The sequence below is a fragment of the Podarcis filfolensis genome, assembly GCF_964270895.1.
Source record: "Podarcis filfolensis genome assembly, chromosome: 1".
NCBI classification, from domain to species: domain Eukaryota; kingdom Metazoa; phylum Chordata; class Lepidosauria; order Squamata; family Lacertidae; genus Podarcis; species Podarcis filfolensis.
In genome coordinates, this window is record NC_139604.1 from 62,457,272 (window position 1) to 62,485,166 (window position 27,895).

The 27,895-nt window shown below is 44.0% G+C and overlaps 1 protein-coding gene across 5 annotated transcripts; it reads right to left on the minus strand.

Annotated features, from left to right (window-relative positions):
• Positions 1-558: 558 nt before the first annotated feature.
• Positions 559-27,861, minus strand: IFITM10 (interferon induced transmembrane protein 10). Of its 5 annotated transcripts, none has more exons than XM_083580435.1 (3): positions 27,396-27,861; positions 25,215-25,647; positions 559-1,642 (listed from the first exon to the last, which is right to left on the minus strand). In XM_083580435.1, exons 2-3 carry the CDS (start codon positions 25,425-25,427, stop codon positions 1,493-1,495), a joined length of 363 nt encoding a protein of 120 aa, XP_083436561.1. In that variant the 5' UTR covers positions 25,428-25,647; positions 27,396-27,861; the 3' UTR covers positions 559-1,492. The 5 variants fall into 5 exon arrangements, with proteins under 5 accessions (XP_083436561.1, XP_083436560.1, XP_083436562.1 ...); XM_083580434.1 differs by lacking the exon at positions 27,396-27,861 and adding an exon at positions 26,973-27,210; XM_083580436.1 differs by lacking the exon at positions 27,396-27,861 and adding an exon at positions 26,671-26,912.
• Between the last annotated feature and the right edge of the window lie 34 nt (positions 27,862-27,895).

A 27,895-nucleotide genomic window follows, 5' to 3' on the forward strand; every position in this document is an offset into this window, starting at 1 on the left:
CATGAATCAAAGGTACTTTTAAACTGAAGCAAAAGGACCTTAGGAAAGCCATAGTTATAAAGAAGAGGGCGGGGCTAGGCTCAGGATGCGGAACCGCTGACTTCTCCAAAGTACAGCCAAATAGTTTGGGCTATACTAACAATAGTGGAGCAGCTGCAATTTTTGTATTTCTCTTTAAGTGCCCTATTGAAGCTAGTTTGGTGGAAGGACACAATTCCACTATGGGGAAAAAGGCGAATTCTGTTGCCCATTAGAGTACTCCAGCCCCCGGCCCCTGTGGAATGAAAGTATTTATCAAGTGAACAATACAAATTATTTGTAGGCTTACTAAACTGCTGAATGGCAATGCTATCTTGGGGCAGTTGGGAAAAAAATATTTACTTTTGCACTGTGACACTGACCTAGATATTGTAAAATTTAAAAAGAATGGTTCGGCTTGTTTCAAAAGCTATATTAAATGAAATCCTACCATCTTTAAATTGGTCAACAAAGCCCAGCTTTCTCCTGCTGTGGATGGCATTATGAGGCAGAAACATGCAACCTGTAGTATACAGTGTCTGATGGTTAGAGGTATTTTTATTGAAAGTTGACAGAGATACAGGATCTATGCAAATTTTCCATAAGTTGTCTACATTCTCAGTGTTTCCATGAGGTTCCAAAGAGGACCATTACTTTTTCCCTCCCCTCTGGGATTTACCCTGGAAGGCTCCAGGATTCGTCAGGAGAGGCTAGTGTAACCTGTCTAGAACCCAAATTTCCTGATTTATAAACATTTTTGCAAGCTATTATGGGCTTCAATCAAATAAATATGAAAACAGGTAAAAATGTAGATGGCAAAGGTGTGTGTGTGTGTTGGGGGACACAGAGTGGGGAGCGGAGAGGGAAAGAACTTGGAAGCAGTCTGAATGCAACTGATATGTTCTGCAAAGGCCATGCCTAACTCTTAGCAGCAAGCTTTTTTTTTTTTTAAATTATTCCATTCCCTCTCTTGAGCTTCTGAAACTGTGTACAGACTTAGGGGTATATCCCGAAAGAGGTCTGCATTTCACCATGCCTAACAGGGCAATCTGCCCCATCCTCTCAGTTCAGCACTCTCAGGTCGGTTATGTTGCCTTCATCTTGGGATCACTGGTGTACTCCTTCCGTTTCTCCTCCACCGCAGTCTGCCGTCCCTCCGATTAAGCTGTGTCGTTTCCATCTCACCATCAAATCCTATTTCTTTATCATGAAAATAAATACTTTGTGTACAAAATGTAAAAGTAAAACTCTCTGCTACGTAAGTTCACATACCAGTCAGGCTATTTGGGGGGCGGGGGGGGGGGAGAGAGGAGTGTCAAGGGGAGTCCTGATTGTTTCTTCGATCTGTTTGGGGTGGCATTTGCCATTCGGAGGGAGTTGCATGGGTGTCGTCTTATTTGTTTGCGTCCCTTCTGTTAGAAACTCAATGGCGGCTTCTGGCACGGGAATTTGGGCAGCAACTACTGGCCACGGTCTAGTAGTTGGTGAGTGGGTATCGCAGAAAGATGAAGACAAGGATGATGCAGAAAGTGGCCAGTGCCGAGCTGGTAATGTTAAAAAGACGGGCAGTCTTGGCGTCTTCGACAGCACCATTCAGGTCATTGAGGAGTTTTTTATCCCGAACCTGGAAAAAAGAACAACAACAACCATTGGGCGACATGTCCAAAATGGAAGCCAAGTAATCGGGCTACAGCAAGAGCCACAGCCTGCCCAGTGATTTCTGGTGCTTCAAAGAATGTGAGTGGAAACATCTAGTATTTGTTCCTACTGCATCATATGCATTTATTTCCTCTGCCTGGGACTCCTAACTATCTCCTTTACCTTTAAAGGATTGGGACAGTACTACTGATATACTTCTTCCAGCAGGGTGAACAATAGCACTGCAAATGTGATGATGGGAGCAGGTGAGTCAGCAGCGGGGTGGGGTGGGGGTGGATATGACAGGTAGGTGCTAATTGGCTTTTCCTTGCGAGCACAGAGCAGTATAGCATTATGTGTATAGCTGCTTCCTCTAGGAAACTATGTCCGTTGGTCGCAAAATTTGAGATGCAAATAATGGGGAGGGGAAGATGGAGTGGAGATGACTGGGGCATTAACCGTTGACATGGGCTGTGTGTCATGCACTGGAGGAAACAATTTGTGCATAGTTAAGACATTTCATTTCTTTAACAGCTAACGGCAAAAATCTATGGCCTTCTAAGTTAAGACTTCACCAGGTTCAGCACTGTTATGTGCTTCCTTTGTGACTGCAGCCAGGTTAATTTCCAATGCTCCTTCTGAGCAAAGCACATTATGGAAAGGGCAATATACAGTTCAGAGTAGGGGTGGTAACCCTGTCATGCACTCCTATTTCAACTGGATCATGGGTATTTATGGGAGTTGTCAGTAGTCAATTGTATATGTGTGTGTGCGTCCCATCCCTCCTAGTGAAATCTGGCAGAGGATTCCACTGCAGCAAGAAGCTGTAAGTATATTAATATTAATAGGGTTAGGCTAATGGAGGTCTTATGCAGATCCCACGCAGTTTAACCTATAGCCACTGCAGCTAGACTTCAGGTTTCATTACTACAGAATAGATCCTGCACGTCACTAGTACCAGTTACATTGCAAAAATAAAGCAGCATGCTCTGGAGCAGCCCTGCTGGTGCCTCTGTATTCTGGAATAGGTGATTGAGAGAAGGTGGCCTCTACAGAGAGAATCCAAAAGCAGTGTCACTAAGCAATTCTTTCAGGTGTGCAGAAGCTGTAGACATATGGCTCAAGCTTGACGTGACTATAGTTACATTCTATATGCTAAAGTTATTCTGCTATAGTACTTTCATGGGTTATTAGAGTACCCTTCATCAGGTGCATTTCTTTGATTTGTCACTGGGTCTATATACACATGGTTGTAGAGCAGTGTCTCTCAAACTTTTTTCTCTGGGCCACACTTACAGAATAAAAAATTGCTTGTGCTACACTGATTTTTCTTTTTTTTTACTGATAAGAAATAGATTGGAAAACACAACCAGGATTGTTCTCAGTATCACTTGATGCTCCTGCTCTCATTTTGAAACGATACCTATCCATTTCCTGCAAATATTTTTAAAAATGTTTTGACACTATACTACCCTGAAATATTGAAATGTTTCTTTGTCCTTGAATCTTCCCACCACACTTGCCCCCCTCTCCTGCCACACCTTTGAGAACCACTGGGATGCGGGGGGGAGGAACCAATGGAGTCCCATGACCATGAAATGCCAAACGTACAGCTTGTGACAGTACAATTAAAGTTTAAATGTATGCACAAAAAACAATGGAATCAGTTACAACAGCGGTAATTTGTGATAACTTAATCATCCTTCCTTTGTTGGAGAATAGCAATGTTCAAGTCAGCATTAGGAGAGAGTCCTGGGAGACTGAAATGTTCTCTCACGAGTTTCTGAACGTTGCCATTCCTGATGTCAGATATGTGATCATCATCATCATCATCATTGCATAGAGACTGACCTGAAACTCAATTACACAGCAAGTTTAAAAGAAGACGCGGGTATGAAACTACTGAATTAGAACTGAATAAGAAGTTTGATTATATCAGTTCTGAGCATAAGTAGAGACTATGGGTTCTTGTCCCACTACAAACATTACTTAATTTAACAATGATTAGGGTATCATCAATTACTGCTGTTGTGAATAGTCACTGGGTTTATTTTGCATACAATTTTAAGCTTCCGTTGAATTTTCAGAGTGTACTATTGGCATTTCATTGCCATTAGATCTCATTATTTACACACACACCTCTCTACACACAAGTGTAATAGTGAAGTGGACTCTGGTCTATGGAAGCTTATGCCATAGTAAATGTGTTAGTCATTCAGGGGCCACAAGACTGTTGCTTTTGCACATGAACATGGCTAATTCATACTGCAGTGAGTTACTGCTTTAGTGCACAGGGAAGGCCATGTGATGCCCTTCAGATGTTGTGGTCTACAACTCCTATCAACCTGGACTGTTGATGGTTAGAGCCTTCAACAAATAGAAGACACTACATTAGCTACCTCTGCCTTACTGACTCGCATCAGGTCATAAGATTGCAGTAAGAAACTGAAGCCCACTTGCAATGAACCAAGCTAAACACCAGGTGTCAGTGGTGAACTATGTATGGCAAACCTACCAAGCTGTAGTGCAGCAGAGCTGCCTAGAAAGAGCTAAACGTTTTAATTGACCAAGTGTCTCCAGAAATCTTCCATGAATTCATGTAAGTCATTTTTAAAAGTGATTTCCTCTATAACTCCCTGAGTGTTTACTGCCTTGTGAACTTGACATTGCTCAATGAAGTGATGGCAATAACAAAAGCCACAAGTTCAAATATTCGGTCTGTGATTCCAGCTTGCCAATTTCCAAAGCCTGCAGCTTATTTCAGGCCATGCAGCAACATCCCGTGCATTCTAAATACATGGGATCTTCCATTTTGCTCCCCTTGCAAGGCCATTCTTTTACAAATACGCTCCTTGCTTATCACAGACTCTGCCTGCTGCCTGCTTGCTGGCACAGTTGCTATTGAAGGAAATTGCTAATGTTGACTGAACTGTAAAAGGCGGTAGGGAGAAACTGCCTGTTATGCAAATGCATATATTAACTCCCTAAATCAACTTCTTTTAAGAAAAATAGCAGCTCCAGAAAGGATTGGCTTTCAGCAGAGAAATAGATGGATGTTTAACCCTTTCCCCACCCAGTGCTCTTTCTCAGTATCTCCTCGTTGGGGATCCAGATGTGTGTTTGCTGCACACATTTCTGGGATTCTTTTGAAAAATCATATGCTTTAAATATATGATGTGGACGGTGGTATCACTGCAGGTGGGGGAGTATATTTCCGTTTATGCATTAAATTTTGAAAATTGATAATCAGAAAATGAATAATATGCATTCTGAATATATTAAGAATGATAGCAAATCATTTGTTTTCATTATTTAGTTTATTCCACTTGCAGTGTCTCATTTTCTTGCAAAATGTATTTACAGTGACCAAGACTGCAGAAGTGAAGGGATTTTGTTTGTTTGCAGATAAACTTCAACAGAGTGACAGAGATTTTACAAATGCAAGCCCTTCTATTCCGAACTGTAATCATACATATTCTTTTATTGAAGAGTCTACATGAATTTGGTTCTAATCACCAAGACATCAATGATTATTTATTATTTACCCTGCTCTTCCTCCGAACAGCTTGCAGCAGCATACATACCTCCTACTTTTTACATTCACAACAACCCTGTGCGGTAGGTTAGACTGAGCCACAACAACTGATTCAAGGCCACCTAATAAACTCTGTGGCTGTGGGTGGGTCTCCCCAGTGTAAAGCAAACACTACTACAACTCACTGGAAACAACTTCAAAGATGGTCCCACTACATTGCTTTGGATGGGTCTGAATTTATTTAACGATATTGTATTGTGGAAACCCAGCCATTTCATCTGCCTCTAGCTTTGACCCATAGTCTTCCTTAGATTCACCACCTTTGACAAGCATCCTTTCAAGAGTCTCAAAGCAATCTTTGAGGTCAAGTTTTCCTGCCATGGAGATAACAATAATGGGGAAAGAGCCACTTGTTGACTAGTACTTGTTGCACAAATACAAACAGCACATAACTTTTACTTATCCCTAAATCAGAAGTGGGGAACCTGTGGCCTTCAGAATGGTGTCAGACCACCACTGCTTTCATCCCTGAGTGGCTGAGGCTGGTAGGAGGTGGAGCCCCAATTTTTTTTGGAGGGCAGCCAATTCTCTCCCCCTTCCAATGTAGCATCATGCCTGGGGGGGGGGAGCTCCATGGGGGGCATCATATGACTTCGAAAAGAGCTCTGGGAATTGTAATTGTAGTGAGAATTCTGCTGGAGAACCATAGCAGCGTAATGCATGGCATCGTATCCTACATTTGGTGAGTTATAAATCAATTCATTGAGGGGCAATTCCTAAGAGTTTAAATCCTTTTAAGTTTGCGGTGAAGACAGATCTCTTGTGCGTAGCTCACAGCCGCTACACAGTAGCAGCAGACATCTCTGCAAAAACGTTTTTAAAACACCCTAAATAATGTATTAACTAGCATTAGTGTCAATTATTATTAGTTACATTTGTATCCTGCCCCTTTCCCCAAGGAGCTCCAAACAACATCTGTTCCTCCTCAAAAACTGAGATAGGTGAGATTGTGAGGCCAAGGTAGGCACTCGGTCAAGGCTACCAAAAAGAGCTTCATAACTGAGTGCTGGTTTGGACTGGGCTTCCCACATCCACACCCAATCCTATAATCATGACTACACCATCACTGAGGGCCCCTCCAGGTGTCCTTTTCATTGCACATCCATCATGATTTGTGTTCAGGTTGGCATTGGGACAGTTATCTATGATCTTGCTTTCAGTTCCGTAGAAGTTTTGAGTCAAACGTACGCCATTGTTTCCAACTGGTGCATGTTCCACAGTTTTCTGCTGAAACCCCCAAACTTTTCATACTACAAAGTCCCAAGGATTTTTGGTCCCACTTTTGTGCCCCCTCCAGATGACAATGATGTGGTTACACTGGGGATGCATCAAACAACAACTAATAAAATGGAACAATGTGTGAGTGATCCAGTATAAATCCACCACTAATAGACTGCTATTGCATCACTGGTAGGTTGCAGAATACACCCACAAACAAACACACACACTAGTCTGGAGGGGACCTACATGATTTCCAGGTGAACATGCTAATTTCCTTCCATTGAAAAGTGTAATGATTCAGGTAAAATAAAAGCTCTGTCTGTGGTGTTCCATTTGTGATGGCTATTCCACCTATTCAAGCAATCACTTGAGTAATGGATTTGCATGTGTAGTGAAGATGTTTGCACAGAGTTGCCTCTGTCTGATTAATACATTCTAGCACTATGTGCTTCTTTGCACTTTATTTATTCTTTTAGATCTAACAAAACTCCTTTTAAAAAAATGTGCATCTAAAAATGTATATGTGTGTTTGGAAACATATGTGTCATAGAGATTCACTTATCTGAAATCTAGAACTGGTTGCAGCTTACCATCCAGTTTATAAGGTAAAGGTAAAGGGACCCCTGACCATTAGGTCCAGTCATGACCGACTCTGGGGTTGCGGCGCTTATCTCGCTTTATTGGCCAAGGGAGCCGGCATACAGCTTCCGGGTCATGTGGCCAGCATGATTAAGCCGCTTCTAGCGAACCAGAGAAGCACATGGAAATGCTTCCCGCCGGAGTGGTACCTATTTATCTACTTGCACTTTGAGGTGCTTTCGAACTGCTAGGTTGGCAGGAGCAGGGACCGAGCAACAGGAGCTCACCCCATCGCGGGGATTCGAACCGCCGACCTTCTGATCGGCAAGTCCTAGGCTCTGTGGTTTAACCCACAGCGCCACCTGCATCCCTCAGTTTATACTTTGTGGCAAACCTAGGATTGCTGCCACACATTGTTTGAAAAGGTCCTTTGCCTCATTCTCTGTCTGAATCTTCTACACCTCTTCTTCCTATTGCTGTTCTTCTTTCTCCCACATTCTCTATCTATACCTTTCCTTTAACATCTGCTTCTCTGTTGTCAGACTGCTATGTCAAGGCAGTGGGTGGGGGCCAGCCCTGAAGCTATTCCAAAACTGTAGCCAGCTTGATTTTTGCAGTGAAATACAGACAAAATCTCAGCACAAGTCTCTAGGAGCTGCAGGGGTACAACACTTTTGATGAAATAACTGAAAAGAACAAATGAAAAGAGCAGCTCATTTAGAACTTTCAGATGCTCATGATAATTAGGAGCATTTAAATGAAAGTGTTCTAGGAATGTACATCTCCCAGGAGCACCAGAATGAACTTTCTCCCTCCTTTTGATCTATATCTTTGTCATTCCCTCCTGTCCTCCTTTCCCCCACTTTTCTCACATTGCTCCCTTTCCCCACTTCCTATTGTTTTGAAGATTAATATGGATTATCTACCACACTGAATGCTTTTAGGTGAAATAGTGCAGGGTATCAGCAGGGATTATAACAGAGAAAGCAGGCACTCTTTAATCAAGCTGACAATACCTTGCGTACTTTTACATGCCCTTCTGGCAACCCATGTTAAAGAACTTTATGCTGCCTCCTGTCACAGCAAAGCTGTTCACACAGGTCTCTCTCATCCTCTTTTCTTAGGAGTACAATTCTGGCACCAGCATCTGCTGCTGAGTTTTGTCTGACACGGAACCAGAGCACTGCACTATTGCTATTACGCTGCTACCTCTTGTGACTCCTATTTAACTTGCCATGGCCTCATGCATGCTAATCTATGCTTCCTTCCAGGCACCAGACAGGTGTTGCAAATGACAGCCTCAGGGGACCAGATTCAAAGGAGGAAGAGGCTCCTGTGAGTTTAATAGCTGCTTGGAGTGAAAAGGGAATTCCTGGAAGTGCAGGTGGTCCTGCAGAGATGAGAAAAGCTGCCCTTGTGAAATTCCCTCTTTGAAGCTTCCTTAACCTTTGGCCACTCCAAGATGTCCTGTCTTCATATTATTGTTATGATCATTTTGTGGTTGTTTTTTTTTGGGGGGGGGGGTTAAATATATATTGAGAGAATGCATTTTTAATCATGCACATCTTGCTATTAAGTGGCATTCTAGGCATTTAGGACCCCCCCCCCCGGTTTCCATGTGGTTCTGGTGATGTGCCAGTTTGTGATTATGTGGGGGTTAATAGATTCATAGCTGTGCCTTTTATTATGCAGAACTCCTGGTCAGCAGCATTTCTCAAGGTGCAACTATCTTTTTTTCCTGTTCTCATTTAGCCTTGTGTTGCTGTTCTTTCCCTCTCCGTTAGCTGCTGTTGCATAAGGATCGATAAAGGAGATCTTGGCATTGTGCTCTCACCAGGAAGATTCATGGTTTTCCTGGCACAGTGTAGACATCCTGTCCCGAGAGTTATGCACACATAATGTTTCTGCAGCATTTACTAGTAGAATAGCTGCCACAACTGGGCACAGGGTAGGCTGCTGACAGATTCTCAATTATCTCTAGTGAACTACTTCTGTCCACTGACTCTGTCTACCTGATATAACCCTATCCACCCAGACATAAATGCAGCACAAACCAAGGGTTTGTTCCACGCAAACTTAATTATACACCCCCCACCCCCAATCTCCATCCTTATCTCACCACATTCAAGTTGTTATCAAACAATATAAATAACCATAAGATCACACCATAAAAATAATTAAAGCAACAGTCATAACCAATCGATACGTCAACGCACACACACAATATTAGCCAATGCAACACAAGTAAAAATCCTATTTGGGAAAGTCTGCCCAAACAAAAAAACACTCTCATGCAACACCCTAGCAGGGATGCACAGTGGCAGATCTCAGCGTGATCCATAATTAAGGGGCCACTGCCAAGAAGGTAGGACCACTTACTGCTCTCATAAAGAGGCACCTAGATGATCTTAAAAGGTAAAGAGATTCCTATGGGCAGAGATGATCTGAGATATACCAAGTCCAGGTCATGAAGGACTTTGTAAATTAAAACCAGCATCTCTAATTCAAGGTAATAGGTAGTCAGTACCTCTGCTGCACAATTACCATATTGGCCTGAATATAAGTCTCACTTTTTTTTTCAAATTCTGACCGTGAAAAGTTAAAGTGTGGCTTAAATTGGATTTTACGATATTGCTGCTGAAACAGGCACACAGTAAAATGGAACGGATGTGAGTGCCTGCGGAATTTTAAGGGAGCGGCTTATATTTGGGTATTGTATTTTTTTCTTTTTTGCCCTTGAATTTTAAAGGTGTGGCTTATATTTGGGTGCGGCTCATATTCGGGCCAATATGGTAGTTGAATATTAGACTCCCACCTCCCTAACCCAGCAAGAAAGTGGACTGTGGCAATGCATGTAAACTAAAGCCTCTGAGATATCATTGACTGTCCAACCTAGAACCATTAGATGGCAACCAACATTTGCACAAGATTCCAGGCTTCCATCCTGACTTGATAATGATAGTGCAATCCTGCATGGATCTATTCAGAGTTAAGTGCCATTGCTTTCAATGGGGCTTACTCCCAGATAAGTTTGTGTATATAGGATTGCAGCCTGAAATATCTTGAAACACTGAATTCACGATGAGGTTGCTGTTTGGAGACAAGCATTCCTATGATCCCTGATCTCTCTCTCTCATATTATTTGCAGGTACTGCACAGAGTAGTGCAGATACATGTTTTCTTTTAATCACCCCTTTCCCCAAAATGACTTGAAATAATGTTATGCTACCAAGGGTGAACTCTTATCAAACCTCAAAAAAAAAAAAAAAACCAATATATTTGTCCTTGTAATAAGGCAATGAAAATGGAATGGAGAGCTGAGACACAGATTCCTAAGGCCAAATGTTTCCCAGAGCTTGTAACGAGATTGTGGTAAAGTGCACAGAATTCAAAACTAGACCCAGACTTTCTGAAAAGGTGCCATTTACTAAATAAATTAAAGTAAAACCTCTGGGGATCCAGTTTCCATTATGCAGCCTTTGGTGTGAGGTTTTCAAGAGATCAGCAAGCAGAATAAAACGATCAAATCTCATTTGATGAATTTACATCCTACTTAAAATGCAAAGGCACATCTGTATGAGAGCCTCACTCGCTTCCAGTTCAATGCTTTAGTGCCAAAAAGGAAGTTTAAAAACTAGTCTGCTGAAAAAGAAGAGACAAATGTTATAGAAGCCAAGCCAAGCCCCTCCCCATATCTCCCTGCTTCCATGACTTGTACAAACAATGTGTTAGAACTCCAATCTGCATATACATGCAGGTAGGGAAAGGGTAGAAAACACATAAGAATGACCTTGCTGGATCAGGACAAGCCTATTTTCCAGCATTTTGTCTTCAAGGGTGATTGCTCAAGATACCTATGCAAAGCTCACAAGCAGGACATGATAAAGATAGTCATCTCCTTTTATCTCTCATCTGTTGATCAGAGGTGAACTACCTCTAAATGTGGAGCTTCTGCTTTTAGTGTTAGCTTAGAAACTACTGATAGGGCTTATGCTCCATATATTCACCCAATGCACTTTTAACGTTATCTGTAGTTGTCCTCATTGCTACATACTGTGCAAATGAATGCCACGGGCTAGTTCTGTGTTACACAGAGTACTAGTCTGAAATGGTAGGAATACACCATTGCTTCTGTTTATTAAAGGCATGGCAATAACCACATATGTATTTACTGAAATTCACCAACATAAGATTCCTAGTGACAGAAGAATCACCAGGTGGAAATAGCTTCCCCACTGTACACAGAACAGATCTTAGAGCTCTGTTGCAATTAATGTTCTAAATGCTAGCTTGCTGTGCAAATAACCAAACTTCCCTCTTTTCTGAAATATACCCAGAAATTATGTGTTAAAACTAATTTGTCTCTCCTGCTCTTCAAGATGCATCCACGTAGACTGCTTACTCGTTCACTCTTTCAAAATCCTCTCTTGGCTTGCTCTCATAATTCATTACCCTCCAACTACCAGTCTCTGATTTCAGGGCCCGTTGTGACTTATATCTCGGCCCATCAGCTGATGATAGACTCCTCAGCCCTTTCTCCTAATTTTCTTCCAGTTTGGGACCCGTGGGGTTTTTATAGGCATGCAGGGGGCTTATATTTCACAAAGTTCTGTGCATTTTCCTGCTACATGGAACCCACACCAACTCCTTGATTTTTGTGACTGTCCCTGAAGAGTGTTGGCGGATCAGTGCTGATCAGAGTCAAAAGATTTGCAGCCACTACCATGGACAGCGGCACTAGAGGTCAAAAGGATAGGGTGATTGCAGGACTGTCAGTTAGATCAAGGAGTTTGTGATTTGCCTGGTCAATGCCTCTGGTCCTTGCATTAGATCACTTAAGGGTTCTTCTGAGATCCCAATGGCATAAGGCATAGCACTCAGACCCCAGTCCCTGCTGGGGGCTGAGACATGGGGGCTGTTTTAAATTGCTCTCCACACTGCCAATTTATGTGGCAAGTTGTGTGTGCTGCAAATTACCATGTGGATCATTATTGGGAGGTGGTGGAGAGAGGAATCTGTCCACATCATTGTGGAGCTGCTGCACTCAAAAAGGTTGACGCATGGCAAGAACTGCCACATGGAATGATTCAGAATGGCATTCACAGCACTATCGTTCCATTTTCACAAGACCTCAGTGACTTTGAGAATGGGATGTTATGAGTTGAGAAACAATTGGGAGCACATGAGTGTGGCAGCCAAACCTCATGTTAATTGTGTTTCTGCATTTAACATGCAGGGTTGTTGTTTTTAGCATCAAATGGTATGTGTGTGTGATAACAACAACAACAACAACAACAACAACAACAACAACAACAATTATTATTATTATTATTATTATTATTATTATTATTACTACTACTACTACTACTAATAATAATAATAATAATAATAATAATATATTATTTATACCCCGCCCATCTGGCTGGGCTTCCTCAGCCACTCTGGGCAGCTTCCAACAAAATACAGTGGTACCTTGGGTTACATACACTTCAGGTTACATACGCTTCAGGTTACAGACTCCGCTAACCCAGAAATAGTACCTCGGGTTAAGAAATTTGCTTCAGGATGAGAACAGAAATCGTGCTCTGGCGGCGCGGCAGCAGCAGGAGGCCCCATTAGCTAATGTGGTGCTTCAGGTTAAGAACAGCTTCAGGTTAAGAACGGACCTCCGGAACAAATTAAGTACTTAATCCGAAGTACCACTGTATTAAAATACTGAAATACATCAAACATTAAAAGCTTCCCTAAACCTTATTATCAAGATTGTAGCAGGCAGTGAGGAGGAACTGAACCATCTCATTCTTTCTTGCAGTCGTAAAGAAAATCTCTCTGCTCTGAAGCTGTTATTTGCACTTGAAATTTAATGAGTTTAATGTCAAGTTTACTTTGGCCCTGAATGGACCTATAATAGTGGAAGCAACCAAAAAACCCATAGGAGAACCCGACTGTCCCACATATATCAAACTATGTAACCCATGAAATTATCTACCATCATGCAGTCAGAACCAGATGCATGAAGAAAGGTGCATGTTTAAGCAAGCAGCTTCATGTGGCTTGCACAGGCAAGGCAAAACAAATACTGCAGGGAAAAGCAGTACTCCATGCTCCACCAATACCCTTCCATAGAGCTGCAACTCAAGCAGACCTGGGGGGGGGGGGAAACTACTTTCTGGTCTTCAAGAGGCAGATCCTGACCATCAGCAAAACACTTTCACTGAAAGCTGAAATACATGACCATCAGCATCATATTACATGGAATTATATCACTTTGGGAGAAAGCTAAGTAAGAACCTTCTTCCTAAAAAAACCAGGATTGGGGCTTTAAAAATATATCTAACCTCTTAGTGTTGAGGTCCAACAAACAACAGGGGACCTCTGTGCTTTTGTACCACATACCACCACCACCACCCCATCAAAAAATCTTATAAAACTGCAGGTTTAGGACAAAAATCCAGCCTGGAGCTGCTCAGGATATAAAGGTAAAGGCTGCCATCATATAATAATAATAATAATAATAATAATAATAATAATAATAATAATAATTTTTTATTTATACCCCGCCCTCCCCAGCCAAGGCCGGGCTCAGAGCGGCTTACAAGCAATAATAAAAACAAGATGAATGATTACAACTTTAAAACAAAAATAAAACATATAACATTTCTCTGGCCCCGGCACTCTTAAACCTAGGCAGGTCATAGCACTGGGGTCTTAGGAACCTGTTGAACTTAATGTCCTATACTTTAGGGCCTATTTAAGGCAATATTTTAGCTATTCAACATCATTTTATTTTTTTTAAATTTATTTTAAGTTCATAAATTATTTAAAGTTCCAAGAGCAAACTCTGGGGATCTTATAGCCTTCGGCATGTTGGCTACTTCTCAGCTACAATATTCTGACCTTACGTTAACACAAAACAGGTTTTCTTCTTCTTCAAGAGACAGCCTCTAGTTGTATTCGCAACTGAGGCCCCAATTAATTTTGCTTGAGCAAACATGTAGCCCCAGTGATGTTAGTAGGCCAAAGTTCTTCACAGAAATTGCTGTTGTGGTCTGAGTACTGCCTGGAGTAAACTACTTCTCAATTAATATACATTGCCTGAGCTTACACAGCACCAGGGGCTATGTCAAGTAAATAGCCATGCACAGCACTTGATCTCCACTTATGCAGTTTCTTATCACTTTATACCACTTTAATCAACTTTTGATTAATCTCAGCTGAACTGTGGTCATTGAAACGTATTGTGTTTGAGATGACATCACACAAAATGAAAAGCTGTTATCTGTAGTGATCAATCCGTGATTCCCACACACAAGCTGTCACTTGAAGTTCAGTTAAATCAGTCTTAGGATGGTCTATAGTAAATTGGGACAATGTTTCCACTTTTCAATACCATTGTCAGGTTTCCCAAAAGATAAAAAACAAGATGTAGTCGTAGCTGTTGTTTTTGATTTAGATAACCTTCTACTGGTCTAGAAGTATGCAAGCTTTTTCCCCCCTATGGAGGGGGAAAAGAGACAGTAGTGAAGATTTCATATTGTCATTCAAGGTTGTAGTTCTGGGGTGCTCCTAGGCCTGTTGCTCAGTCTGGAGGGTTAACCTATAGCAGTGGTCAGACATGCTTTTCACCAGGTCCACCTGGTCAGAAAGCTGGATATGGATCTGGTGGCATGGTTCATACCTTCTCTTTGTCACGGTACAATGTAATACACTTAGCACACGGCTGCCTTTGATAATTGTCAGAGAGCGCTAACTGCTGCAAGTGAAGCCATCCCTTGATGAAACTAGGCAGCAGGAGCATATTACACCAGTGAGAACTTGCACTGTTTCTCTATGGGATCCCAGACACAATTCAGGCGGCTGCCTTTGATTTATGAAATACTTAACAGCTAGGGGGCAATTTAGCTATGTATCCATTCTGTACTTCTCATCCTGTCTTATCATTAGGATGCCTAAGGGCATTTCAATGCAAACAGTGCACACCTCAGTCACCATTTAACTTACTATCTATTGCAACTTATTCTGCAAGCAAGTCCATCGAGTATTATGCACAGTCAGGATCCATATTTAGGCATTCATTGAACTCTGCTTTCCCTGTCCCCATCCCCACCATCCTCTATGAGTCAGAAGGAGATTGTCAGGGTTTAACATTGTGTGCGGCACTTACATGAGCACAGCAGGCTCCCTGTTGCAATCACCTTCCAGCTTCTGGAGGGTGACCAGGGCAGCAGTAGTAGTCATCAGGGCAAGGTAGAGATGCTTGCCTGACCCCTGATCACTGCTGTCACTGCGGCATTTCATGAAGGGAAGGAGTAAGGTGGCTTTGAGATGGGCATTATGTGTATGCACTTATGGAATCTATCTGGTGCTGCTGTTGGTGTGCTTGCACTATGCTGAACTCATCACTACCTTGCTCCTCACCCTTCCTGGTACATCACAGTGATGACAGTGATAGGGGGTCAGGTAAGCAGCACAGTGCTGCCAATAACTACCGCAGGACAGAGTTGGTGCACTTTATCCCCATTCTCTCCCATCACATGTTGATTTAACATAGGAAGCAAGTGCCTGAATAGGATTAGGGCAGTGGGAGCATTGCAAGACTTTGAAAAACTGGACTGTACTCTAGCACAGTAGAAAAGGAGGGAGTGGATACATTCCAACAATATATAAATAGACACTTACTTTAGTTTTTCAGGCTGCCCTCCATGAGAGAAAAGGATGGAGCAGAAATCTGAAACACGTTCATCACTCACCAAAGTGCTCATTTTGCTATACACTCTGCCTCTGTCTATTCCACAGACCCCTGTGCATAAGCCACAAATGCAATGGGCACTGCCTCCTTTGTCACTCTCTTTCTGTGCCTTTGAAAAATGTTGTGCTTGCATTTTTTCCATTTTTCTCCATCTCTTCCCTGCTATAAAATCAGAGCTGTAAGAGAGAGAAGAGCCCTATGGGCTTGCTGCAGGAATTACTGACAGAAAATCTTCTGACCTGTGCCATGCAGAAGGTCAAAATAATTGACCATAATAGTCCCTTCTGGCAGTGAGAGCTATGAAGATACAGAAACTGTCTAGCCCACCACATGCTCCTGCTGACATTCCTTATATTGCTCTTATCAGTGCACAAGGCAGGTTATTTCATTTATTTCTCTGTTATAACAAACACCAGCGGTTCCATGGACTGACAGACATCAACACTACCTTAATGATCAGCTTGTTTCTCTTTCCTTAATTTTAGCCATTTTCTTGGATCTTTAGAATTGCTCTGTTCTGAAAGAATCAATGGGAGCTATAGATTCTGAGTGCTTTTGGTAAGCAGACTTCTATCTATATCCCTCTGGAGGATTCCAAACATTTATTTTACCACTAGGGTTTACATCCAAATGACATTTACATGCAGTAAGCATGGCTCTGATCCTGCAAAGTATGGAGTACCTCCTTCAACCTTCCATCTTTACTGAAGCCTGCACTAAGCACTTCTGCATCTTCTGCATGAAATTTTTATGGAGCTTTTGACTGGCTAGCTCTTCTTCAAAGCCTAGATTATAAACCTGAGGAAATGAGAGGTTATAAGGACTGTAAGAATTGGAAAACTACACATCATCCAAGACACCTGTTAAGGATTTTCTCTCTCTCCTAAATGAACAAGTCTAGCTCATGCTGACATTTGTAGTTATTGGGCTGTAGATTTCAGAATATCTGGCTTAACTCTTTGCCCATAGATGAAAGCATTCTTCAAACTACTGTTATGGTGCACAAGAGTCCATTTTATTAAAACAATAAATAAATTGGGGTGAAGGATGAAAACAAGCTATTCCAAGACCTATGCTACAAGAATCTTCTAAAGAAAACTTTCCTTTCTAACCCAACGTCAACCCTTTGCTGCCTGTTTCAATGTACAGACTTATTCCTTTAATTAACCAGGCATTTAAATCATGGGTTAAGATGAACAAATTGCCAATACATTATTTGCACTGTGTATTCAGCATGCAACTTTTTCATTGACTTCAGATTAAATTGCTGCACTTGCCCCAATGTCCCAGTTCTCTGAGCGATGCGAAATTTCAGGTGCGAGCAGTTACCCAGGTTTGTGTTTCTTTGGCATGAAGTCACTAGGGCTTAAGACATTTTGTAATGTTTGTATTTATTTTCAGCTATACATGGTGAGGATAGATGGAAGAGTTCTGCTTAACAACTCCAACAGACACTCAACATTCATCTGTCTCCACATCAGCTTCAGTGGAACAGGCTGCATCCTGAGATGTTCCAGATCTCCAGTTCAATTTTCTGTCTTCTGATCTGCCTGGCTCAAAACTTTAAGTCTCATAATTTTATTTTATTTTTCACAGACACTAGTTTAAACACTTCTCTTCCTGCCATAGTCGGAGGAAGAAGACCAAGTAATTTCTGCCCATCACCTATGCCTTCCTTGGTCATCTTAGCTCCCACTGAGGCACACCAGTTGACAATGGAGTGCACCTCCAGGGGTGAAGTCAAACCAGTGGAGAATCACAATGCCTGCTGTAACTGCAGAGACTTGTAAATGCTGCCTCCTGCATTGTTTTTGCTGTGTTAGAAGCACTGGTGTCCTTCCTGGGGCACAAGCCTGAGCAGTGTGTATGGAGGTGCTGGGCTGTCCATGCCTCGGTGATGTGGTCCAAAGGAAAGCAGAGCAATACATTTGGCACCAGCTTGGCTGCAGGAGTTGCCAGAAGGAGGCGTACAAGGCACCATCCAACCGTCCTAGGAACTCCACTCTGGATTTGTGTAGGGTGTACTCCTTAGCCTTTTCTTCTCTCCAATATGTCCCAGAGCCAATTGGGGAGTGGGGTCAAGGGCAGGAAAGCCCCATTGTCATAGCATAAGTTCCTGCACAGGTTTCCACTAGTAAGTTGAATCCAGCCCATTGAATTTGGCGATATTATCAGAGGATTCCCAACTTCTGTCAAAGGTCTTTTAAATCTTGTATGCAATTATCCTTAAAAGGATACATCAGCAAAACAAAATAATTGTTTCTAAAGCACCTTGCCATAATACAAAGCAGAAAACTTTGTGAAATATAACAGGCTCCAGAGATGATTGAATTGGACTCAAGGCTCATTTAATGCTTGTCTACACAGAGTAATAAGTTACCCTTCACTATTTTTACTACCGCCTCTTAGGACTTCTAATTGACATGTCTGCTTTAATGGAACACTATTGTTTATCCAAATGTATGTCTCAGTAGGTCTGAAACCAAAATGGTATCTCCAATTTCGCAGCTCATGATCTGCAAAAAGGAGCAGTAATTCTTGGGGGCGGGGGTGCTGCAGATACACTTAAAGTATCTACTATCATCCCATCTGCAGTCCTGATGACAACTGTGGTTTCTAATTCTGACTTGCAGATTAACCACAGCCAGCCCAGTTGGATCCAGGGGTGGGGGAAATTGGTACAGATGAGAGGAGAATGGGTGGGGGGGAGAATCAGAGGGAGTGTGCAACCTGAAGGTAGCCAGACCATGATTTGGCATCAAATGCAAACCAGCCCAATGACTACCAACTCAGTTTAAGATGTATTATACCATTCTGAAAAGAACAGAAATGAAAAGTACTTTTACATTTCCCTAATCAAATGCTTCGAGAATACTGACATTTTTAAAGATCATCATAGAATTGCAGAGTTGGAAACAAAGGAATCTTTCGCCCAATGTGGGGCTTGAACCCATGACCCTGTGATTAAGAGTCTCATGCTCTACCGGCTGAGCTATCTCTCAAGGGACATGGATGTATAAAGATTTATAACAAAAGGCTATATGTAATAATTGCTGGGGTACATGGAGATTAGCAGCTGCTCTATGTTGGGGTTGGGTCAGAGGCACCTCAATGGGTGGATTCCCTTAACGTGACTTAATGTGTGAGGGAGGCTTTATTCTGAAGTGAAAGTACATGTTTACTGGGCTACTATGAGGGACAGTCCATTTCAGCACCCACTGCACAGAGATGCACTGTACTGTCTGCAGGGAGGCTGGGCAACAGTTCTATTAAGTTCCACCGTTACCTTCACTCTCTGCTTTCAAGAGTGGATTCTATGGCACCTGACCCCAGTTTTATTGACCAGAATTTGTTTCTTTTCTTCCACGTAAAAGTCAATAGCTGCCACTGACTTCTATGGGAGAAAGTATGCAAACACGGAGCCCCCTACCCCGCCTTACCTCAAAAACTGCTCATCCCAGTGCATGGTGCAGGTTTTGCAACCTCTCAAGTGTGCATCAGACTCAAGTCCCACCTTTTTAATTAGTTAAAATAGTTTATCATTAATGCCGTTGTCACTGTCGTCACAACAATCATTATCTATCTACCTTGTTTTTTCCTGTTAATTAGGTAATAATAAAAACATACCAAATACAACATAAAATTAGCAATAAGCCACAAGCAGAAGAACTGCAAAAAGAAGCTAGCAGCAAAATAACTTAAAACAATGAGTACCAGCAGATTAACTACAAAAGCAGCAGTGTCAAACAACAGGCAGCTAAAATACTCTATTCCCAAAATGCTTAGGGGGGTTATAATAAAAAAAGGCCTTTACATTCCTCTAGAAAAACTGGCAAAGAAAAAAGACCTATTTGGGGAGAGAATCACCATGCCTGTGGTGGAGCAACTGCTGAAAACACACACTTTTGTGTAGAGAACTTGTGTGGAGAATTTGAGCTAGGAATGTATCATTCAATTTAATAAGCCTATTTTCTTCTTGATAGCTATGTTAACACTTCAAATGACTTCTAAGTTGTTCTAATCTTATTTCTAATTCTTCTTCATTCTTTATTCTTATTTATTGTTATTAATAATGAAAAATCTTAATAAATAATGGTATGATTCACCACCAAATTTTCATTCCGTACCTAAAATTCTGCATCTCCACCTCAGGTTCCATGCCACTTCTTGGGTTTCGTGGCTCACAGCCTCCAAATTCCTCTTGCTGCCTAGCCCGTTCTGTTGGTGCCAAGACTATTGTGACTTTAAGGCAGGGTGTGTACGAGAGGGGTTTTTTTAACCCCAAAATCCCATGGGCCATCTTAACTTTGCCTATGTGTGTTCTCTTTCCTTCAAGCTATGTGCTCTCCCGAGGCCTCTTCTTCCCACGAGGTGAGGGAAATGCACACACACATTTCTCTTGGGCACAGAAAAGCCATCCCAATAAAACCTAAAATGTGTTTGGGCTGTCCCAGAATTTGCAAAGAAAACTGCCTCTAACCATGAGCACAATGCATTTCCTTTGCCAGTGAACAGCTGTAGCATATCGGCAGCCCCCTGCCCCACAAAATACTTAGAATGAAGGCTTATAGATCATATGCCTGGCATTACATTCACACAGATGAGTTCCAGAACTAGTCTTTTTTGGAAATGTCCACACTTTCTTTTCCAACAAAACACATAATGAGAGAATAGGAAACCCATCTCCACAATAACCCCATTTCTGGGTTTCTCCCTTAGAAACCTTTTTCAACATTTCTGTCAAAACCCAAACCTTGACCCTTTGCCCTCCACAGGCAAGTTCTCTGTTCTTTGTCTCCAACCCATTGCATAAACACAAGATACCATCTAGGGCACAGTGAGCTCTAGGTTTAAGGTGGTCAGCTGCAAAGTGCCCTCTGCTGAACCTCTCCCTGTGCTGATAGTCATGCACAGCATTGTATTATTCCATTGTATTATTGTTATTAATGCCACCCAACAACACACATCTCAGGTGTCAAAGGCCAAGGCAAGAGATGCATCTTCACCATACAACAAGAGCTGTCTACTGAAGGTGCCAGCTGTACCTCTGATTCCTCTCCCCTTAATCAATCTAATAACAGGATTTTCCTCATTTTTCTTGTCCTTTGGGGCAAGGGTGTGAAGATTTGTCAAAGTTCAGCTCTTTAATATCACCATGACAAGTGAAGGTCAGCTTTCCTAGCAATGGTGCCATATAAAAAATAGGCAACAGGTGCTTCAGAAGCTGCCGCATGCTGCCATCTCACTACTATCCATGCTCCAAGGTGGACCAACAAGGGCACATAAAAAGGCATTCTCAGTGGCTTCCCCCTTTCCCTTGAATGCTGTTGTACAATAATTTTGTTTGGGCTGGCACTCAGAAATGGGGGGGAAGGGAAGGAAACATAGACAACCAGGGTAGCACACACTCTTCTGCAACCTCTTCAGAAGCACCCCATGGATTCTGATCCTTTAAAAAAAAAAAAGAAGGCAGTATGTATTGCTAATGAAGCTACATGGTAGACTGCCAGCAATAAGAATTTGCTGCAAAGATTGTCACTGAGGAACTTCACACATAACTAATGCCCGGCATACTTTATACCACTCTCCCTCTCATTCATATTGCTCGTTCTTATTTAGTGTTGTAATTTCCCTGTTCTTGATCACTTGGAAATTTGCTTAAAAGCAGAAGTGTTCACATAAGTTTTACCAAAAGCCATAGGAGGACCATTTACCAGTGCTGTGTCAGGGACCCCAGGGCCTGATTCCCCACCTTATCACCTGGCCTGGTCTCTACCTGCAGCCTGGCTTGGTCAGGTGGCTGCAACTGTGTGTGTTCAGACCTCAGATCAAGGAAGAGAGTGGTGATCTGCAACATCAGCCCATGGAAGTAGTGGGCAGTATGACACATCTGGGAATGGCCAGGTCTGGCATAAACAATGGGAGCTTGGACTTAGTTGACTCTTGCCTGGTAAACAAAGTATCCTCTGTGTGCTGCACTTCAGGCTTCAGCTTCCAACCTCAGCAACTGACATTGGGCACCTTGGAGCAGAGAACATTCCTTTTGCTCCAGGTCTGGTCAGCTGACCCTCTGACGGCCCTGGCATGTTAGTCCTGTTTGCAGGCAGATTACTCCTGAAGCAGTGAACCAAAGACATGCTGGGTGGGCAGAAAACCAATGAGGACAAAATAAGGTACAATGAGGAATGAGAAGGTCAAATACACAAGAGCTAGAAAGTGAAAAACCAAGATGCCACCTGTGGAGATATGCCCTATTGTTTGAAAATTAGTACTATATATGCAATTTGGGTTTCAACAGAACATGGGATACTTTGATAAGGGCCATGGCAGTACAGGACAAGGAAGAAACTAAGGTTTGAGCCATGGTGACTGAAGGAAGGATAGAGAATAAGAGCCTAGCAGCTTTGAAGGAAGTCTGAGTATGGCCCAGAAACTTGGCACACAAAACTGAGGTCAAATTCAATCTTCACCTCTCTACTCCCATGGCTACAAAAATTTTAGTGCATTTTGATCTGCACATTTTTCAAACTTTTCTCTTTTACAATGAGAGCTTAAAATGTGATCCCCCCCCCAAACACACAAATGCTACACTGAGATACACAGAAGGCCGGCCTGTTGTGCTACATTGTCTTGCCTTTGCCCAAAGTTAACACAGAACAGCCACGGCCTGTTTGCTCTGACATTCTTTCCCACCTTGCAAGACACTTGTGAGGAAGGCAGATAACGGTACCAAAAACCCCCAGCAACCCACCCTACAACTTGCAACAAGGGGGACTTTGTGAGCAGAATGACCTTCTTCCCATTTCTAAAGGAGACTGCTCTCAAAGTTTTGAAGCCATGTTTTGAAGGGGATGGGGGTGGGGTGAGCCATATAACTTTTGAGCCGCCTGCCAAAAAATTGCTAAGCCCTTGTAGAGCTGTTGGCACACAACAGCCCATTAACTGCATCCGACCTCCCAAAATCTCTTTCATGAGACTGAGGGAGGCATCTGCAACCCTATTTCACATGTAGTGAAATGGAGAAATACAATAACACAAGCAAAGGATGCAAGTTATTCAGCCCCCAAATAATATTTTTTCGGAGGGGGGGGGAGGACACAGGAGTTTGTTGGAGCAAAGCCAGGTATTTGGTGGACAGCTTGTAATACCAAAGAGACTGAGGGTGCAGCTAGCTTGGAAACAACCCTATTGCTCTCTTGTGGAATTCACGGTCGCTGGAGTTATATGCAATTAATTGATCTATTTCTGTGATGAAATCCCTCTGAATAGTGTAAATGCTGTCTGCCAAAACACATCCGTTATATTCCCCTCTGGACCTCAGATATATTAGAGGCTACACAACAGCCCCTGGGCCTTCTTTATCCCCACATCCAGATAGCTATTCCCCCCCCATATGTAAAAGGGGAAGTCGCCATCCATTCTTCCTTGATAGATGATCGCAATTTGCTTGTTGGCTGCACCGAGCAGTGAAATCCTGGAGCCCAGCTGGCTCATATTCACCCTGCAGTTATGAGGAATAATTACAGCAGGTCTGGTGTGCTCAGAGGGTAGTGTTACCTTAGAAAAGGTTACACAAGCTAGAGAAGCTACATGGCCAAAATTTCATCTCCCACCCCTGCCATCTCCATTCCTGTTTTGACCAAGCAAGCCAAAAGGCTTTTATAGCCTTTTAACTGGCTGTAGGTTCCCTTTAACTCAATTGCCTGAGTGCATCATCTCCTACATGTTTGCTGATTTCCCTTTTTTATTTTTAAATCAAAGCTCCCATTTCTAGAGCCACCTTCCTTGCCCATATGACATGTACCATCCCCTCTGTCTTCCACCACTCCAGCCAGCAATCTTGCTCTCCTAGAAGGTCTCCATTGCTGACCTTGTAATTTACAAGGCCCAAGGGAGAGTGAAGCATGAGTTGCTTTCCTCCTCCTTGCCTGGGTATTATAAACAGCAGCAGAACAGCAGCTGTTTCTTTCACCCCCTTCTTGCTCCCACTTGCCAAAGGAAGAAGCTGGCCTAACGCAGCAGGGGTTATAAGAGACCTAGAGGTCCCCCGAAGAGCAGAGTAAGAAGCTGACAAGCGATTCATCTGTGCTTAAGGCTGCTTCCCAAGGGTTTCTCAGGTCTTCCGGTTTGCAGCTGCTGTATTCATCAAACGATTCCTTTCCATCGAGAGCCAATCAGATCCCCAAAACAAAAAGGCTTCTCACTAAGGGTCAGATGCCAATGCCACAAGTTCGTAAAAAGGACTCCCGCTGATTCTGATTAGATTCTTATGAAGCATTCTTCCGTGGAGCTCTTAAAATATTGTTTTCAAAGATTACCCTTTGCTGAAACTAAGCCACATTCTCAGCTTGCAGAAATATTCACCGTCCCTCCACTGCAGGCAACAGTATTATTACATGCTTCTACATCAGTTGGACTCCAGATGTTCACACAACAGTGATGCAACAAATTCAAGTATGCATCTACTTGGAGAACTTCTACTTGGAGAATCCAAACCACATTCCTAGCTTTCATGAGGGGCAAACATTCTAAAACCTAGCTGTGCCAAAATATTCTAGCCTGTTAAACTGGGAAACAATTCAGTAAAAGCTGTATTAAAGTTTAAAAAGTCCTGCATGAACAGATAATGCTTCATGGAATATGAGTGTTAGTACAGTCCTGTTAGCACTGAGTTAAAATCCCATGTCAGTCATAGATTCACTGGAAAGCCAGAGAAAGCCACAATTTCTCAATCTCAGATTATCATCTACAAAAAAAAAGGAGGGATATTAATAACCTACCTCATAGGACTGTTGTAAAGAATAATCCAATACTATTCATGAAGGGCATTACAAGTAATGTAGAAAATGACACAATGATGGATGGTGATGGTAGGGATGGCGATGGCACGAAAGAATCCCTAACTCACCAAAATACTTTTAATTACATTTCTCCCCCTGGCTAGCTCTTTGTCTGCCAGTTGTAAAACTCATTTGCCAACCTTATTAACCATGAAATCGGAAGAGAGATAATCACAAATCTTCAGCAACAGCCAAAGCCAATTCAGATCTATAATGGCTGATTCTTCTCATCTTACCCATCCAGATTCCTATATTATTTTCACATAAGAATGCCTGCAGGTTATTAGAATGCTCCTTTTCTTTATTCTGTCGGATGCCATTCACAAACCAATATTCATGCTCCACAGCCAAAACATTTGTGCCCCACAAACCAAAATATTCATGCCCCCCTGGAGAGAAAGTTCTTCTCCTGAACCCAACACATTATGCCTGATAACATGCAAGAAAGAGCAGTTCTCATCAGAGAGCTGCAGTAAATCAGCTTCACTATAACGAGCCCAGGTGGAGGGGCACAGACTTTCTCCAGCTATGGCCCCAGAGAGCCTCACTAAAAAGGGCTGAGATCGGTACTTACTTTCAGAGAATATGCCAAGGCAATGAATCCCAGACAGCAGAAATTGAGGTATACAAAGTTGAAGATGGACCAGAGATAGTAATCATTCACCTCGGTGGTGTCTGGGTAGATTTCAATCACCGTGGTGGGGTTAGTCATCGTCTTCTTCTCTACAGAGTGTTTGCATTGGACAGGTGGCCGCAGGCTGTCCCCTTTGCAGCTCTTGTTCTCCATGAGGCAAACGGCAGAAGAAGGAGACAGGACCGGCGATCCTTGCTGTGCAGGGGGCGTCTTGGAGATGCAAGCAAAGCACCCCTGCTGGGGGGCGTGGGGGGGTCTTCGAGTCCAAAAGGCCCCGTCAAAGGGACATGGAGGGCCCAAGGGGGGTTCCTGTGGTCTCTCCGTGGTGGCAGCCCCCAGTTTACACAACTATATCCCGGCAAAGTGTGATCCCCTGAGAAAGATGGGGAGGAAGGAGGCAGGCAGGCAGGCAGGGAGGATCAGGAAGGAGAAAGAGGTGGGAGAAAAACAGAGAGTGCAAGGATGCAGGAATCAGAAGGGAAGAAGAAGAAGAGGGGGAAGAAGAGGATTAAGGCAGAGGATAGGGCAGTACACAATTGGGGAGGAAAAGAGGAAAGGGAGGACAGCGTATCCAGGCAGGGAGGGAAGAGAGAGAAGACTGTTTACACACATGTACCAACCGCCAAGGAGTATTTCTCCGGCACACTGAGCAGTCATTAATGTATGCAGCAGTGTAACAGTTCCTGGTCTCCCTGCAGCTGGGTGTCCCAGCTCCCTCCCGCAGTCTGCTCGGCTTCCCCTCCCTCGCCTCCCACACAGAGCAGCCCCAGAGTTCATCAACACCCCGGGAAAGGCAGGGGAGCTTGACCCATCCGTCTCCTGCTTTCTCCCTCTCTCTTTCTCTTTCTTCTTCTTCTTCTTCTCCCCCCCAACCCCATTCCCCACTGTCTTCTGTTGATCCCTGCCAAAGTCCTTTGCGGTATTGTCTGACAACAACAACTCCTCTCTGTCATTCCCTCTCTCTTGCCCCTCCTCACTCACTCAACTCAGCATCAGCTTCCTAGACACTATCAATGAGGATGAGGATGGATTTTTTTAAAAAAAGAGAGAGAAAGATTTCCAAAGAGAGGAGCCTGGGCTGGGACTAGCAGGCAGTTCCCCAAACCGATCCGCTGCCGGCGTGCCCCTCGCTGCCTCCCCCTCCCTCCCGCGGCGACCCTTCTCCTCCTCCCCTCCGTCCATCTCGTCATCCGAGCTCTCCTGTCCCGTGCCAGGATCGAAGCCGGGTGCTGAGAGCCGGGCGGGCGAGGAAAGCGAGTCTGTCGCGGGAAGAGGCTGCACAGCTGCGACAGATCAGCCCTGCCTTGTCTGTCTTTTGGTCTCTCTCGATTTTGCTGAGTCCTCATCTTTGCTGGATTCCTGATGTAATTGACTTTCCCTCCCACCCCCCTTTCACCTGTCAGCAGTTTTCCCGTTTGGACAATGTCGCGCGGTCAGGGGTGGCTGTGGGAAGAGGAGGAGAAAGGGGGGGGCGGAGAAGAAGAGGAGGAGCAGGGGGGTGTCAGCCTGAAAGAACCCCCCCTCTCCCTCCCTCCCTATCCCATACGCTTTCCAATTGGGAAAAGCAGCCTGCTGATAGCCCCACGCTTGCTTGCTTGCTTGCTTGCTTGCCTGCCTGCCCATCTAGCCGCCCATCCATCCATCCATCTCCGGAACAGTGGAGAAGGAGGAGGAGGAGGAGGAGGCGAGACTACTCACAAGGAGGGACTCGGGGAGTTGCTGCGTCTCCAGCTCAGCACTGCCTCCGGCTCTTCTTCTTTTCCCACAACTGGAGTTGGTGGAGGAGGGGAGAGGGGAGCGGGGACAGCAGGGGAGGGGAGCGGGGAAGAGGTCAAGCGGCATCTCTCTCCCCTCAATTCCCAATCAGGGCAAGGCGCGCGCACACGCTCATTAGAGCCTTGAGGCTGCCCAGCTCCACTTCACCTCGGCCAGGCGCGCTCGTTGGTGTGCGCTCGCGCGCTCTCCTCCCCTGCTGCCGCCCTTCTGGCCCCAAGCGCGCGGGGTGTGTGTGTGTGTGTGTGTGTGTATTCGCGGGCGCGCGGGCGCGCACGCGGCGACCTTCTACACGGGAGCCCAATAATAACAATAATCAAATCTCAAACCCACTCAACTCCCACCTACCTTGTGGAAACGCGGGCCGCCCCCCGCGTCCAGGCGCAGGCATCGCCAGTTGAATGCCGTCCAGTTGGTCCACAGCGGTGTTTCAGAAGCAGCGGGGAAGCTGAGGGGCCACTTGTGTCCGGGGCGTGCAGAAAGTCCCTCAGGCAGCAGGCCCGGTCCGGGCCTCCGTGACCGACGCGCATGCAGACACGGGCACGCCGTCCAACATGGAGGTGCGTGGCCAGCAGCACTGAGGGACTCCTGGCCACCCCCGCCCCGTCCCCTTCTTCAGTCTCCTGTGGGGAGGAGGGTGTTGCCCTGCTGACGCGAGCGCCGAGGGGCAAGGGGCGCTCTGTGCGCTCCAGTCATGGGGAAGAGATCGAAATTAGATAAAGATCGAATGTCGCCTGCGCGGGCGGCGGACACACGCAGACACGTATCTGTACAGTCGTGTCAGAAGCGCCCCGCTGGCCCACAGAGCTGGGGAACCAAGAGAGAAGTCTGGCAAGAGAAGGGGAAAT

Excerpts from the sequence above, each read along its gene's own strand:
- IFITM10 (XM_083580435.1), bottom strand. The coding sequence starts at position 25,427 with ATGGAGAACAAGAGCTGCAAAGGGGACAGCCTGCGGCCACCTGTCCAA. Across the intron at positions 1,643-25,214 it reads CCTTGGCATATTCTCTGAAA|GTTCGGGATAAAAAACTCCT; the intron begins GTAAGTACCGAT and ends TCTTTTTTCCAG.